The sequence below is a fragment of the Puntigrus tetrazona genome, chromosome 10 (genome assembly GCF_018831695.1).
Source record: "Puntigrus tetrazona isolate hp1 chromosome 10, ASM1883169v1, whole genome shotgun sequence".
In the NCBI taxonomy this organism is placed as follows: domain Eukaryota; kingdom Metazoa; phylum Chordata; class Actinopteri; order Cypriniformes; family Cyprinidae; genus Puntigrus; species Puntigrus tetrazona.
The window spans coordinates 3176054-3193224 of NC_056708.1; the positions used below are offsets into that span (position 1 = coordinate 3176054).

General features: G+C 35.2%; 1 protein-coding gene across 1 annotated transcript in view; it reads right to left on the reverse strand.

The window, feature by feature from the left end:
* Nucleotides 1-17171, reverse strand: part of plppr1 (phospholipid phosphatase related 1) — a 49089-nt gene that overhangs the window by 8331 nt on the left and 23587 nt on the right. The window contains exon 3 of the mRNA XM_043249935.1: nucleotides 3052-3240. Within this exon, the coding sequence (XP_043105870.1) occupies nucleotides 3052-3240 (189 nt within the window). The remainder of the gene's footprint in view (nucleotides 1-3051; nucleotides 3241-17171) is intronic.

Genomic DNA, 17171 nt, shown 5'->3' on the forward strand with positions numbered 1-17171 from the left:
AAGCAAGAATTTAAAAGACGGAATTTACTAAAAAAGGAATCATTTGCATGAAATGGATGCGCGTTTGAGCTGAAGAGAAATGATAGCGACAAAAGTGGAGCCGTTCGGGGATTTGCACCTAAAAGATACAGCATTTCACAGGCCACTTTGAAGTCGGATATTTCTCAGCCGCTGACCGTTTCTGAAGTCAGCAAACGCAAAGGAGGGTTTCCATTTAGTTTCATGTTCTACCACGCAGAGGAGAGAAAGTTTGCGTCGTACAGGGAGGGAAAAATTGACGCCGCCGCAGTTCTTTACATCTCTGGAGTCAAACTCACTTCGGCTTGTTTAAGGCTGAATACGCACGAGCTGATTTCGGTGCTTGGAACGATGGAACTGAACTGCGGCATTCGTCTCTGAATAATACAGTACGGATGAAACGCTGAAAACACGCTGCTTGAGATACAGGCTGAGGCGTAAAGATGAACTGTGCATTAAAAAATGTTCGAGAAACCTACAAGATTTTCAGCCGTGCGTATTTTTATTTCGGAGAATGTCATAAAAGCGATCGTGGGTTATGTTTGATATTAAAATTTTCATTCTTTACCTTCAGAAAACGAAGACAATTTTGGTTGTATTGCGGCATTTTCTTACATACAGATTAATACATAAATAAAGGTATGATGACGGAACGTCCGCGTTGGGGTGAATTATTCTTGCTAAAAATTCTTATTCAAATATTATATACGTCCTTAAAGTGTGTCTGATCTGAAAAACTGACCTCCAGAACTCCTGACTGCTTCATTGCACTTCTGATAAAGGCCCAAACAAAGGCAGTAAAACTGAGACCATCATTTTCAGCAGAAATAAAATATATTCTCTTTAATGGTTGATGTTTTATGATCCGTGTGGTTATTAAAATGATACGAGTCACACAGAAACTAAATTTCATTTCCTCTTCATGTTTTACACTTTCTCTTAATTGAAATGTAAAGTTATAACTATGTTAATGTAATAATAATAAAAATCTACAAATACATTCAAGTAATTGAATTCTGTGAACTAAAAGGCATGTGTAGTATTTACTGTATGTTGGTATTGTAGTGCCCTCTGGTGTTCATGTCATACAAAAAAAAAAAATCTTTACTGAAATAATCCATTATTTACTTGGATCATTTATTTAAACTTATCTTTTTTAAAAATCCATCTGCCAGAGTTTCTTAGACCCCAGTTTCACTAATTGTGCAGCATTCAACATCAACATCTGTGTGAAAACTAATAATAACCACTAGAATAATAACAGAAGAAAATTAATATTATCTAAAATTATACTACGAGAAACATAATGCTATAAATTTGGAATAAACTCAAACTTTCTAGAATAGTGGTTTCAACAACTGTAAATAATAATCAAAATAATACATTACACATTTTTAGGTCTTATTTGTATTTGGTATATTATTATTATTGTTATTATCATTACTATTATCATCATCTTAATCTTTCTTTTGCAGTACTATATTACATAAGTAATATTATCATCATCATTACCATATACATATATACACACATATATATACATATATATATATATATATATATATATATATATATATATATATATATATATACATACATACATACATACATACATATATATATATATATATATATATATATATATACACATATATACATATATATACATACACACACACACACACATATATATATATAATTTTATTTTAAAAAATTGCAGTAAAATTACATTACTAATGAATATTATTTTTATTTTGTGACTGTTGTTGGTATTATTATTGTTATTAGTAGTTTGCCCTGAAAAGTACAGTAAACCTACAAAACAGTTTTTAAATCACTGTTTTAAATTAGCTTTTAATTTAAATTAGAAAAATAACCTATTCTCTTCTAATTGTGCAGCTCTAGTTTTCTCATCACTTAGTAAAACTAAAAGAAAGTCGATGCTAAGTTGCTTTAAAGGAATAGTTCATTGTAAAAATTCTCATATAATTCAGCGATAAAATTCAACCACATATCAACATCTGTGTGAAAACTACATCTGTGTGAAAATAATAACACTAGAATAATAACAGAAGAAAATTAATATTATCTAAAATTATACTACGAGAAACATAATGCTATAAATTTGGAATAAACTCAAACTTTCTAGAATAGTGGTTTCAACAACTGTAAATAATAATCAAAATAATACATTACACATTTTTAGGTCTTATTTGTATTTGGTATATTATTATTATTGTTATTATCATTACTATTATCATCATCTTAATCTTTCTTTTGCAGTACTATATTACATAAGTAATATTATCATCATCATTACCATATACATATATACACATATATATATACATATACATATATATATATATATATATATATATATATATATATATATATATACATACATACATACATATATATATATATATATATATATATATATATATATATATATATATATACACACATATATACATATATATATACACACACACACACACACATATATATATATAATTTTTATTTTAAAAATTGCAGTAAAATTTACATTACTAATGAATATTATTTTTATTTTGTGACTGTTGTTGGTATTATTATTGTTATTAGTAGTTTAGCCCTGTCAAAAAGTACAGTAAACCTACAAAACAGTTTTTAAATCACTGTTTTAAATTAGCTTTTTAATTCTAAATTAGAAAAATAACCTATTCTCTTCTAATTGTGCAGCTCTAGTTTTTCTCATCACTTGAGCGCGCTTAAAACTAAAAAGAAAGTCGATGCTAAGTTGCTTTAAAGGAATAGTTCACCTAAAAATTCTCATATAATTCAGCGATAAAATGTTCTTCAACCACATATCTTAAAACGAGCATTTAACTATCACAGAATAAGATTTAGTATTTAGCATTAAAACTTACTCATGTAAATTTCCCACAGCGATTTGATTGTTACTAATGTATAGAAGGACACTGAACCTTTCAAAATCACTAAAAACCGAAAGCACCAAACGAGTGGAGGTGGGTCCTCGGTGCTACTCACGATGGCTGTGGGAGCAGCTGCCACCACACAGTAGAGGATGAGCGGAGGGATGAAGCTGCTCTCCTCCACCCCGGGGTACGGCTTCATCAGGTCAGCGTCGTTACAGAAGAAACCCTGGATGTGGATCCCAAACGTGTCTGTGCATTCAAAGTAGTACGCCAGCAGCACCGTCCCGGCCATTATCACCAACTGGAAAGAGAACGAAGAAACACACTCAGCATCCGTTGAGCAGTGTTGGCCGGTAACTAGTTACTAATAATGTTAGTCTGGGCGGTAGCTACTTACTAATAAGATTTCAGGGATGGAAATATTGCCATTGCGAGGAATTTGTCAGATGTGATCTGAACACTAATGTGTAAGATGTGGCGCTATTTGCATACCTCTGGTCCTGATACGAATCTTTTTACAAAACCATTTTCTTATGAATTTATTTCGATGAAATTCATCATGAAATGTAATCGCATATGGGTAAAAGTGACATTATAGCTACAATTAATGTGGTTAATGCAACAAGCAATCATTAACAGTGTACGTAATAACTTCTGTCTGTGGATTTTGATCAAATTATGAAGCAGAAATATATTGTTAGTACAATTTCAGAAGAATTTAGTGTAAGATATACCGTTACAACTTGCGTAAGCCATGAAGGAAAAGTTATGTAACTAGTAGTGTAACTAATTGCTGTTGGCATACAGTGGCAAATAACATAATATTACTAAGGAGTAACTAGTAGAAAGTAAAAAACGAATTTACTTGAGCAACAAACCCAAAACTGTTGATGAGAACTTATGCACCAACACACACACACACACACACACACACACACACACATACACACACACACACACACACACACAACCTCCAAAATTTGTTTTATATCTAACCAAACCTGATGTAAGCATCTGTTTTCTGTTTGCATTAGGCCCACTCATAAGTTATATTTTTATCCTCTAAAACGCTCCTCAAGCGTTCATTTCCAGCAGAGTTACATAAAGGGCCTTTCATGAAAATGCAAGACAGTGTCTCTGAGAGGACAGCTCAAGGCATGGTGTGCTTAAAGTGAGGTGTTATGTAACTTACACTAGCAACAAGTTTATATCTAATTTTATATATATATATATATATATATATATATATATATATATATATATATATATATATATATATATATATATATATTTATCAAAGTTACAAGATTTATTTTTATGTTAGAGACTATGTTGACAAAGTTACAAGATTTATTTTTTATGTTAGAGACTATGTTGATAGAAAATCCAGTAAAAATTTGTTATTTTTAATATTTAATTTAAAATATTAATTCTGCCGAAAGGAATATCACTAATATTTCAGAGAATAATTTTAAGCCGAAAATGTGTTTGAATAAAATTTTAATAACGTGAGACTTAATTTCCATGGTTCATTTTTTTATTATTTCAAACTAACTATTGTGGCTACCTGAAATTGCATAAACAACCACCATTTCATAATGAGCAAATTAAGGGACTGCTTGTCCCTGTCTCACTGTCTCTCTATTCAAGAAGCACCTCCTCGTCTGTCCTCTAATATGAAAACGACAGAATTATGATCATACCGAGTCTAACATTAAACTGGCATTCGGAGTGTTGTCTGGATGTATGCTTGTCATACATTGGCGGTGGTTACTTGCATTACATGCAATCTCCGTGATCCGATCAGATCATCGTATCAATATTCAGGATTCCATCCAAAGACGTTTTACATTTTTGCATAAATTAGATATATAAATGATACTTTAAATGTCATGTGACTATATGCAGCGACAGTGTTCGTGGTGTCGTTTTTTTATTTGAGTACAATAAAAAATTAATTGTGTATTTGTAGCTGAATAAAGCTAAATTTTGTGTATTACATAAAACATATATAATGCAATAGAACATTAATGCGTGTGCATTATACAGCTACACAGACCAGTAACTGCTGTAACTTTAATGGGTAATTGTAATAGACTTTTCATAAGCACTGTAAAATACTGTTTAATTAGGTCATTCGTATCATTGTATCTAATGGTTGTATCTAAAGATGAAATCGTTCTTTGAATAAACCACTTCTTGAGAGCCCAAAAGCTTTCACCGCATGATGAATGCAGTTAGAACGGCATTACAATTCCAGTAATGAAATAAAAATATCCATGTATGTTTTATATTCACTGCGCATTATATTCATGTACTTTTCTGAGCACATTTTATACAATAGCGCAGAACAACACTGTGTTCTGTTCCTTGAATGAATCTGTTTTTGAACAAATCGAGCGATTCAGCGATTCATTTGCCACATGATGGACCCAATATGTACAACGCCAACCCTATCTTTCCTAAATAGCATTCAAAACGTCTAACGGTCAAATAGAATTTAGGATGGACGCAGGCAACGAATCAGCCGTTTTCAACGAATTTTGAATTGATTCGGAATGATTCAATTGATCAAAAACGGTTTTATTGACATTTATTTATCCATGACAGACCTAAATCATTCAGCAAAATCAATACTGATTAAAATTCCTTCATTTCAAGAAAAAATAAAATAAAATTTGCAGTTTGATCACTATATACACACACATATATATAATGATATAAGAAGAAAAACGAAGTAAATGCTGTTCGTTTGAACTTCAATATATCAACCCTGAAAAGAAAAGCGTGCAGAAAAAAAATCCATTAATAATTCCACTCTTGTCTGCCAGTGTACACTAAAGTCAGCAGACTTACACGGTCATATAGGGGTGATTTCACACCTTCGCTGTTTCTTCAGTCAATTTAGAGATACATGAACACGCTGTGCTCCGTTCTGCACAACATCAATCCAAGATCGACTGTCCTGACGGTTCTCGGAAAACAAGGGAACCCAATGAACCAAATAAACCGAGCTGCATCATGATTCAAAATGGGAAAAAGCAACTGTTGTGTAAGTGCTTTCCCCCTGACAAAGGCTTGATTTAAACACGTACGATGCTATGAGGAACATAACCAAGTGCGCTCATGAGCACATTTTGGCGTGCTTTGAAAAAGAGAGCTGAACCGACAAAATAAATGCTACATAACATCCACGTAAAAATCAGCTCCCCGTTTCGAAAAGCTGTACTAAGATGTCTAAGATTCGCTTCAAAACGGTGTAAAAGTATTTCAACGTTACTCAAATGCCATCCCAAAAAGTGCATAAACACACCTTTTTCGTTTTTACGAAGAAATAAGATGAAATCGTTATCCACAGAGTTTGGCTTTAACCGCTAGCTGTTAGCGCCGACCTCTAAATCGAATCGCATTCCGCATCAGAAGTCGTATCAGGACAGAAGAGAATATCAAAGCGGGTTGGATATGGACTTTATGCGCATCTTGCGCTCTGAAACAACACAATCCGAACCCCGCAGCGATGTACTGAGTCAGCGTCTCATTAGTATTTCATGAGTCCGCGTACCATGATTCCTCATGCTTGACTTGAACCGTAATATAAAGGGCATCGTATGGAGCCGAAGGGAAGGCACGTCTAACCCCATTAAAGTTGCGCTCCACTGACACAGCACTTTTCTTTCAGGAGCTGAATTGAGAAAAGCTGCTTCGAACTATAGGTGTAACGTAAGGTTTATTCAGGGTAAGTAGGATATTAACTTCACTAGAACTGAGGTGATGGTATTAGATAGCAAATGGCACGGTATTTTCATTATTGTGGAGAAACAATTTAAATGTGTTTTTCTATTTTTTAAGCTTTTGTCTTGCGCTTGATGTTTTAACTGTCAACTTTTGTACAAAGACTTGAAAGTGAACTATTCAATCTTAAATTGTTATAATCCATGAAAACAGATATAAGGTTAGTCTATTTTTAAAGAACACAATCTGCAGATTATTTTAAAAAAAAAAAAGTATAAAAAAGTTATAAAGTTAAATTTTTTCCTACAAAAATGTACTGTATTATTTTTATTTTATATAAAATATAGACAAATAAATATTTTTTAATGCAAAATTGCTATAGAATTATAGTAACGTATGTCTAAATAAGTGTGTTCCAAATATAAAGTTCACTTAAAAAAAAAAAAAAAAATCAGGTTTCCATGCAATTTTATTTTTAGAAGTTATACCACAAACATTTAAATCCATTTAAACTTTTTTATGCATTTTTCTGTCTGAGATCTATCAATTTCTTTCAGAAAATACACCTTTCCAATGATATGTATTTATAAAGTTTAACTTGTAAAAGGCTTATACATTTATGATGAATTTGTATGATGAACATGAAACAAAAAACTATTTTTGCGTCAAACTTCAAAACTCCTGTTATGATGCATATGTTTTGTAATAATTTAGTCGATTACTGTTCCTACATACCTATTCCAACCAGTTAGACCTCTCCAACGATAAAATGTGTCATTTGTCATTTAGATTAGATTTAATTGTAACATTCAAGTAAACGTAGGCTTCCCGCTGGCAATTTTTTCCTCTGTGATGGTTTAGAAAAACAGTCTATTTACATTTTAAAAGTTGTGTAGTGTTTTCCGGTCTTTAGTTGGAGATCGTATGAAAATGTATACATTGTGCTGTACAAATTCATATAAACTAGTCGCTAATTTGCAACCTATAAAACAGCTTTCTATCTTACAGCATTACTTTTCTTTACACGAGTTGCAGGTAAAATAACTAATTACATTTACCGCCGTTTTCCGGCCTTTATCCGTTCAGTCAGACTTCGTGCCGCAAAACATCCACGACAGCCGTTGTCCATGCTGGGAAATAATAACGAGCACTCGACGTGAATGATTTAAATCATTTTAATAGCACGGCCAATCAGAAACCGAGTGTCTACCATGTGCATAAAGCAATCACTTGGGAATAATGTAAACACGGACATCGGATATCAGTCGTTTCTAAAGTTGATATAAACAGGTGGGCCAAAAAAATCAGATATGGTCAAAAGACTTGCTGTGCAAACGCAGTTGAGTTTAGCTCATGAAAAATGGCGGCAAAAACAAAAGTGTTGCATTTCGAATTTGCTTCAGTGTATAAGTATTCGACTGATTATACAATGGCTTCAAACGTGGCTAAACCACATCCGATTTTAAAAGTCCAAGTCTGTTTTTTAACAAACTCATCTTGCGTGATGCACAGTTGTACTGTTTACATATGAATGTTTTCTATTAGATAACCACCAAAAGTGCGTTCGTTCGAACACGTCAGACTGTAGTCCTCAGAATGCACAGAACGCCAAACTAAAGCATACCTGTGGGTAATAAAGCATCGACACGAAAGTGTTTTTTCTCGAACCCCCTCGGGACTGAGCACAGTATACAGTTTACGGTGCTTTACAACAAAGAGCTCTGAGCGAAACCCGCCAAGATGAAAAACAAACGTCCACTGCGCTACGAACCCCGTCAGGATCTCTCTAGAGCTTATTACACAGACTTTAATATGACTGAAGGAGAAGCTGCCCTACAAACCATTCATATCCTTCAATCTGATGGACTGAGCTGAAAAACATCCTCCATGCTTTATTTTTATACATTTGACTTATTTTGATTACTTATTAAATTGCAGAGATGTGTGTATATTATGAACATGATGTTATCATGATATAGGCAATATTAACATATTTAGTAATTAAAAAGACTAGGCAATGCCCTTGCGAAAAAGAGGTATTATTTTAAAAAGAGTACCAATTATAGCAGCCCTTTTAATATACTTTAAAATCTAATGTAATGTTTTATTGCTTTAATGTAATTTCTATTAAAATACTCACATCATGCATTTAAATGCTAGCCTAAACACCTTCAGAATCCCTAACTTAGTTTTACTTTATTTATCTTCATCGTCAACTTTTCTCTTGGATGTGCCGCTTCCATGTTTATATTAGAGCTTTTATCCAATGATATTTCAGCAATCGTGTTGCCAGGGTCACAGAAATCCGCCTAAGGCCTTCGGTATCAACAGCGCAGGCTTCTGCAGCTTAAAATACTTTTTTTTGCAGCAAAAAATCAAATTTTTGATTTTGTTGTATTTAAATTTTATTTGCGAGATAAAAAGCTGCATTTAATTTTCTGCATGAATATCTCAGTTTCTTAGAAGAGCTGTATTAACGGCCGCGGCACCGCGGGCAGAGGCAGATCTGCGGGAGGCTCTGTGTTGAAAATGACAGGTACTTTGAAACGCGTAACATTTTTTTTCACCGCCTTGTATGAATCATTTTAATGGTACTTGCTCGTTTGCCCGGTATAGCCGCACTAGCATTTTCCTTCCGCGTGCAAGGTCCGCCGGAGACTCGTGAAGAGGGAAAGCAGTAAGAGTTAAAGTGTAGATTAAGTTTTAAACATATGTAATCCTCTAGTTTGTTACAAATCCATCCGAATATGTTTGTATGTAAGCACATCGAGCCGACTATATGCAGTTTGTCAGGTTGAAGCTACAGAGCTGCAGAACCTTTTTGAATTGTATTAACTGTGTTTCTAGCTTCATTAACAGCAATCGTTCTCGCCAACATTACACTAGACGCCTGTCTGTTACGCAATGCTCTCTTATACTGCATTTCTGTGTAATATTTATGGTTTCTTTAGTCGAGGCAACATTATGACGATACTGAGAAGTTGGATTAGGTGGAAAACGCACGGCCTGGCACTGCCTTTCAGTCATGTATCTATGTCGACCGTGGCTTTAGTTTCTCGTGCTATGAAACGGTTCAGAACATCATCAACGTATAAAAGTGTCATGACTGAGGGCAGATCTGTGCTGTTGTGAAAGTGATTTTACGCTGAATAGACTAATTACAGCTCGGGTCCATGAGATCGATACCATTTCCCAAAACGCAAGCGCAATAATCAGCATGATACAACACCAGACAAAATAGCAAACACACCTCTGCTGTCCTACAGGGGGCAGCGTGAGACTACATGCACCAACAATAAAGCAAAGACCGACTGTGTGTGTGTGTGTGTGTGTGTGAGACTGTGAGAGAGGGAAAAATACTCCGAATGAAAGACAATCTTACTACACACAGATCAGAAGTCGCTCTACTACACACTATTCTAGGAAGTCATACAGTAGGCACAATTAAAATAGTACCATGCCACCTCACTCGCACACCTTGCTGCTTGCGAGAGACTTCTAGTTATCATCTTTGGAATAAAAGCTATTATTTAACATTTTTAATCTAGAGCCGCTAGTTACTTCCAGTACATTCGCCACACATTGAGCACGTTGCATTATGGGATGCCGCGCGGTACAGTGCAGTGCGTTCTGATGTACATCAACCCTGCATACAGCATTCCACGCATGCAAAAATATGCATATTGTGCTTAGGAGAGCGGATGAACACAGCACGCACTCGCAATATCTACGGGCTTCCTGTGGTTTCTTTTCTGTTAAAACTAAAGTTTTCAAAAGTAAGACATTTAAATGAAGATGATACAAATATTATTGTTATTTAACAGCTGTAATGTAAAATAAAATGATTATACAATAAATGTTACTAATATATCCTATTATTCAAATTATTTTTATCTTAAACTTGTTTTTTGTTTTTTTATATATTTTGCAGCACTACATTACATTAGAAATATCTTATGTTCCATTTAGTATATTTTTTTTATCTTTTTTATTGTTATTAATATTATTTAGCAATACTGGCATCATGACATTTTGGCCAAAATGCACAGAATACCTGGAAAATGAGCTTGTTTCAAATTTGAAGCCTGCTACAGGGCTCAAAATAGTTGGAAGGGGGCAAATTTATCATGGCGTAGCATCTCTTCTTTTCAGTTCGAAGATGTCTGGGCATCGAGGTTATGAGCTTCTGGAGTTCTGATCTTGTAATTTGGTTCCATTCTTCTCTGATACAGGTTTCAGCGCTGAAGAGTTTGTGGTCGCTTTGACACATTTTTCATTTAATGATGCGCCAAATGTTCTGGAAAAGATCTGGACTGCAGGCAGTACTCTTCCACTACGAAGCAATGCTGTCGTAATAGCTGCAGCATGTGGTTCTGAATTGTCCCGCTGAAACACACAAGGCCTTCCCTGAAATAGACATGATCTGGAGGGGAGCATACGTTGCTCTAAAACCTTCATATATCTTTCAGCATTCATAGTGACTTCCAAAACATTCAAGCTGCCCGTGCACTTATGCACCCCCATACCATCAGATATGCTGGCTTTTGAACTAATACACTGATAACATGCTGGAAGATCTCCCTCGTCTTTAGCCAAGAATGACAAATTCGTCTCACCATAGAACACTTTTCCACTTTGAAACAGTCATTTTTAAATGAGCCTTGGGCTTCTGGACCATGTTCACATATAGCTTCCTTTTTACACGATACGGCTTTAGTCGGCATCTGCAGATGGCACGATATATTGCGTTTACCGACAGTGGTTTCTGGAAGTATTCCTGGGCTCATCTGGTAACGTCAATGACAGAATCAATCTGATAAGTGATCATCCGAAGGCCTTAAGACCAGAGACATCCAAAAAGGGTCTTCGTTCTTGTCCCTAACGCACAGAGATGTCTACAGTTTCTCTGAATCTTTTGATGATGTTACTGTAGATGATAAAATTTGTAAAGCCTTTGCGATCTGACATTGAGGAATGCTGTTTTTAAGAGATTGGAGATCAGAAAGCCTCGGCCCATCTGACTCTGTTCTCTAAGGCATCCCTTTATAGTTAAAAAAGACCATGTCTCAGACCTGATGTCAACTTAATTAGTTGCTAGATGCTCTCCCAGCTGAATCTTTTCAAAATATCTTGCTTTTTAAGTTCTTTGTTGTCCCCGTGCAAACGTCTTCAAAATTTGAGCTCATTTAGTGGAAAAAAGTATAAAATTCCTCGGTTTAAACATTTGTTATGTTCTGTTATGAATAAAATAATATCTAAAATAAAATAAAATAAATAATAAAAATATCGGCTAATGTGATTTGAAAGTATTTTAGTTTACATTTTATTAAAAAAACAAAAAACACAGAATGAGTGAACGTACACTGAATGAGGAACCAGATCTTAGTTCACTCAAAAATGAAAATTCGGTCATCTTTTATCTTCTTTTAAACAACACTGGACCACAGGCACTTTTATTATAGGACATATTATTATGTTCTATAGAAATGCAGGTTTGGTATGACATTAAAGGTGAGTGAATGAAGACTAACCGCTAACGTTTCCTTCTGAAAAATGTAAAAATCCAGTTTCCCCATAATCCCTCATGGAATATGAGCAAGGGCATCCCGTCAGCCACACGTCCAGCCAGAGTGGATCAGATCTAAAACTAAATGGAAGGGCAATGCTACAGCTGTTCCAGACAAGAAAAATCAATCATAACAGGCCGTATGCATCATAAACACGAGCGCTCGGCCAACTTACAACCCCAGCGGTTCACTGGGACACGGCCCTAAAGCACACATGATAAACGACTTCACACAACCATGATTCATCATTCTGCTCGCTGCTGAATCAAACGAATTACACCAGTAGATGGTTCACTCTATTTTCAGAAAGTGTGTTGTAAAAATAGTTTACAGCGCGCTCTGACACCGCGTGATGAAATGAGGCTCATTCTGAGTTAATCCAGATATCATAACAGTTGATAATCTTCTACATCGAAAAAAAAATGTCGAAAACATGTTTTTTTGATTTTCTTCAAGCAACGTAGAAATTCAAGCAAGCTTACATCAACGTTTTACATTGACGTCATAAAATTCGAATTATATTTAGGTTAATTGTGTAGTTGATTGAAATAGCTTTTGCTGATTGCAAATTTAAGCAAATGAAAAAAAAACATTTGCATAATTTAGTTCTGATAAAATAAACATCAAAAGGAGCTTGCAAACAATTTGGCATTCAAAAAACAGACATGGCCTACTGATTAACTAATGTGACCAGACTTCAGATATGAAAAAGATGAAAAGGTTCACACGCTTTAAATGATCGTCATTGTTTATTTATACATTACGTTACAAAAGATTTATATTTAGAAGCTATAATGAGTTATATAGTTCTTTTCATCTTTCTATTCATCAAAAATCTCTTTAAAATGCATCAGAGTCTGCACAAAATATTAAGAACAACTTTTTTAATGTTGATATTAATATATTTTAGAATTAAATCTCCATATTAGAATGATACAAGAATAAATTACACATATAGATTTTAAGAATTACGAAGACATGCAATGGTTTTGTGTGAAAAAAAATTGAAAATTCCAGAAAATATTGCAGAAGTTATTTCCAGAAAATATCCGAGCTGCTGCAGTATTCATTTGGATTATGCATATTAGCAATTTGCAATCAGTTACTGAATATGTAATGTCATTTAGTTACTAATATTTCTAAATCACGTTTGAATGTAAATGTGAATAAGATATCAGACTTACTGACTTATATAAGATAACATTTTGCCCAATTAATTTTTGTTCACGTCAAATGAAATGTGTGAAGATTCTCCCACAGCTCTCCCATTGCGTTCCACAAAAATAACAGCACACAAGTTTGGGGGTGACATGGAGGTGAGTAAATAACAACTGAATTTTTATGTCATAGTCTAAGTTCACGGTTTCGTTGTTATTTTGAGGAACACTAAGCGTTTTTTGTAGAGCGAGATGAGTCAATGTTCACATTTAGTCTAGAACTACATTTTCACACACAAAACCTATGCACTTCAGATTTCTTGCAAGATGTAGAGCTGTCAGTACATGGGAAACAGAGTAAGAGGTGTTACGGAAAAAACTAAGTCTTCCTCCGCAAGGTACTTAAAGTTGTAATCTGATTACATTACCCCCCAAACTTATTTTAATTTAAAGTGAGTGTTTCTGGGCTTGTGAAAAGAGAGAGCTGTTTACTCAAGTCATGTTTGATTCCGCTCATTTATTTTAATAGGTTAATTAGATCTTCTCGAAAGTATTCACCAGTGGGCCTATACTAAACTCTCACACAAATAATTAGACAGACATCACTTAAAGCATTTGCTGTGTTCAGTATTCACATTTGTTGGGTCTCAGTCCTGCCATGAGTTTCTAGAGCATGTGTCAATCATGTCTATACGCCTGAATTTGAGCAGTTTCACTACGTTCTTCAATGAACGTACTGTCAAACTGTCTCAGGTTATTTGTGGAGCATCTGTGATCTGCACTACACTGATTTTTTTCCGCAGGTTTTAAAGAAAAGAAACTCAGTTATCATTCTTGCATTTTCTGACTGGTTATGATGCAACGCATCTGAAATCTCATACGCAATCGAGTATCAACTGACAGCACGATGCATTCGGTTCACGTCGAAACAGGTATACAACAGTGTGTGTAAAGCAGAATAAATGTCTTCAGGTGAGCCATCCAAGGACTAAATCAGTCCCTGGCTGAGGCTGGCTTGCTTGTTGGTGTTGGCAGGTACAAGTATGTTCACTGGGAGAAAACATTAAAGCCAGACAGCAATTTTCTACTGACTTCCACAGTTGCCTGGGTAGTCTTCGCTGATCAGCTGCGACATTAAAAACACCTGCCCTGGATTCCACAAGACCTCTGAATGTGACATTAGCAGCAGAACCTTGAAGATGTGAGGTGGACCTTCGTGGATTGGATCCGTTCTTCCAACTCATCATATAGATACTCAATCGAACAGAGATCTGGGCACTTTGTAAGCCAAGGCTCTTTGTAATGTTCCTCAAACCATTCCATTACTTACAGTGTAGTTTTGGTAATACCTAGTAACTACATGGGGACATAGGGTAGGTTCAGGTTAGTACCTAGTTATCGTAATTATGGTGGCAGGTGCATTATCCTACTTTCGTATGTTCTCTGATACCTACAAAAATAAAGGCCATGGGACAAACTTTTCAGACCCTATTAAAAAATGCACCAGGGACAAACAGGGCTCAAGATCTTTTCGCTTGCTCATTTTTTGGAAGTTGTAGAACTGCTATTCTTGAATAACATATCAATGTTATTCACTTCACCTGTGAGGTGTTGAAATGCCGTGGTGTATTTTCTACCTCGAGGCCTGAAATGTTAGCCTTTCAAAACAACGTTCAGTTTCTTGCATTCAAAAGCGATCTGAAAGTCAGTTTGTACATGGAACACCAGTCCTAGATTACAACTAATACGTGTCAGAAAGAGGATGTCGCTTGATGAAACCGCTTTCAATAAATTATTAATGAAAATGTGTCCTAAATATAACAAAATAACACACATCAGCCTCACATGTCAAAGTCTAGATCTCTACGGTTACAGACATAGAGACACAAAAGCACAGCTCGGAGTCTCACTGGAAGGCTGAAGAGCAAGAGCACAGCATTTTGTGGCTGGACTTTTCAGATGAATAATTAATTGTGTCTGATGTTATTGGGGAATAGGTGGTTTGCTGGGAGCAGATCTCAAGAAGCAGGTTTAATGTGTTCTGTCTCTCAGGCAGGGTCCAGAGTTAACTTTTTTTTTCCACACCAGCCATTGGTAGGTGAGTTGAGAACATTTTCCAGCCAAAAAATGCGCATTTAGCCATGTTGAAGGTCAATTTCTCTGATATTGTGGGATCACGTGTTTCTGGTTTACTCAAAATTTTTGGTTTCAATCAGTGACTAAAAATAACTTTGCTAAATATGTCTATTTATTTTTAAAATGATACTACATGAAAGATTATTAAATCATTTTAATTTATACAAACTACAAGCAGGCATAGTAATACTGCAATATTTTAACACCACATGTACCACTACGAACAATCTTTTACGAATGAACAGATGAGTGTCTAAACAATTCACTGAAAATTTGAATTAAACTTTTGTTTGTACATTTAGCCGTTTATCTTTACCTTGCCTCAATGCTGTCTAAATAAGACTCACCGGTATCATACCAGATCAGTCAAAATACTCAACTTATGTACTTAGTTTCAACAAACTCTGCTTAAACATAGCATTCAAAGGGTTGTAACGCATTATAAACCCCAATTTTTGGATAAATTCAGAAAACTGCCTCTGATCTAATCATGCATACGGTATAATTATAGTCTGCAGTGAGTGTATATTACTTTCGTCAGAGCTAACGGTGAAAATAGGTCAACAGATGGTTGTGGTGTATTCCAGGTATACGGCCGTCATTACTGGTAAAGGGAGATGAGTAAATTGCCTCAAATCCACTCATTTAAAACCAAAAATACAATACCAAAATATCTGTACTTTAAAATTAATAACAAGATGCACGAGCCAATAACCCATCGTTTTTTTTGCCTCGTTATTTCTCGATATTTGTCAGTAAAAAACAAGCCCAATGACTGACCACATAAACAGGAACAACAAGATCAGAGGATGGCCAGCTTCCAGTTCCTGCACAGCCAGAAGCTGGGAGAGAAAGGTAGCTGGCATATGTCACCATATTGGACACGCTTCTCAGATCGGGTGCCTTTTCACAGGAATAATCTCTCTAAAGAAACTGCGCACATGACTGTATTTCTCATCGTCCTCACTAAGCGAGCATTAGGCTGCATGATCATTTCTGTGTGGCCTAGTTTCCGTCTCTGATGTGTCTTGAAAGCTCCAAGCAGATTCAGTGGCAAACACACACACTTACACACACATCCATTTAGAGGAAAGCACTGAGGAATAGAGGATTCGCCCTGTAAAAGGAACCTCTGTGACAAGCATGTTTTTTAATAGTGTTTTATCTCTGTTTGCATGAAAAGTCCCAACTGAAGTCGGATTGAGAAGCTACTAGCAAAGATACACATTTTACTTCTCTTTTACACTCTTTGGCAAATGGTCTGGCACTTTGCTGCCAACGTGTAATCCCTCTATTGTAAGCAGTCACAAAAAGAAAGAAGCACCGGAACTAAAGGAGGAAGTTAAATGTCATTCAAGTGCACACTCAGCAGGCAACTAAAAATCAAAAACATGCACAAGGCTGGGCGATACAGGCAAAAGTATCATCACAGCATCATCACAAAATCAGCATCTGTATCATATTTTTGCATATTTATTTGCAAAGATGTTAGTTAGACCTTGCGACAGAATGTACAAGAATCTGTTTTTGTCCTAATCGGCTTTGATGGCAACATGCAAAATGTCTATTTTAGAAACAATCTCTATTTCTGCAACATCACAGCAACAGCCAAACTGTGACAATGGTAATCTCAGGTACTG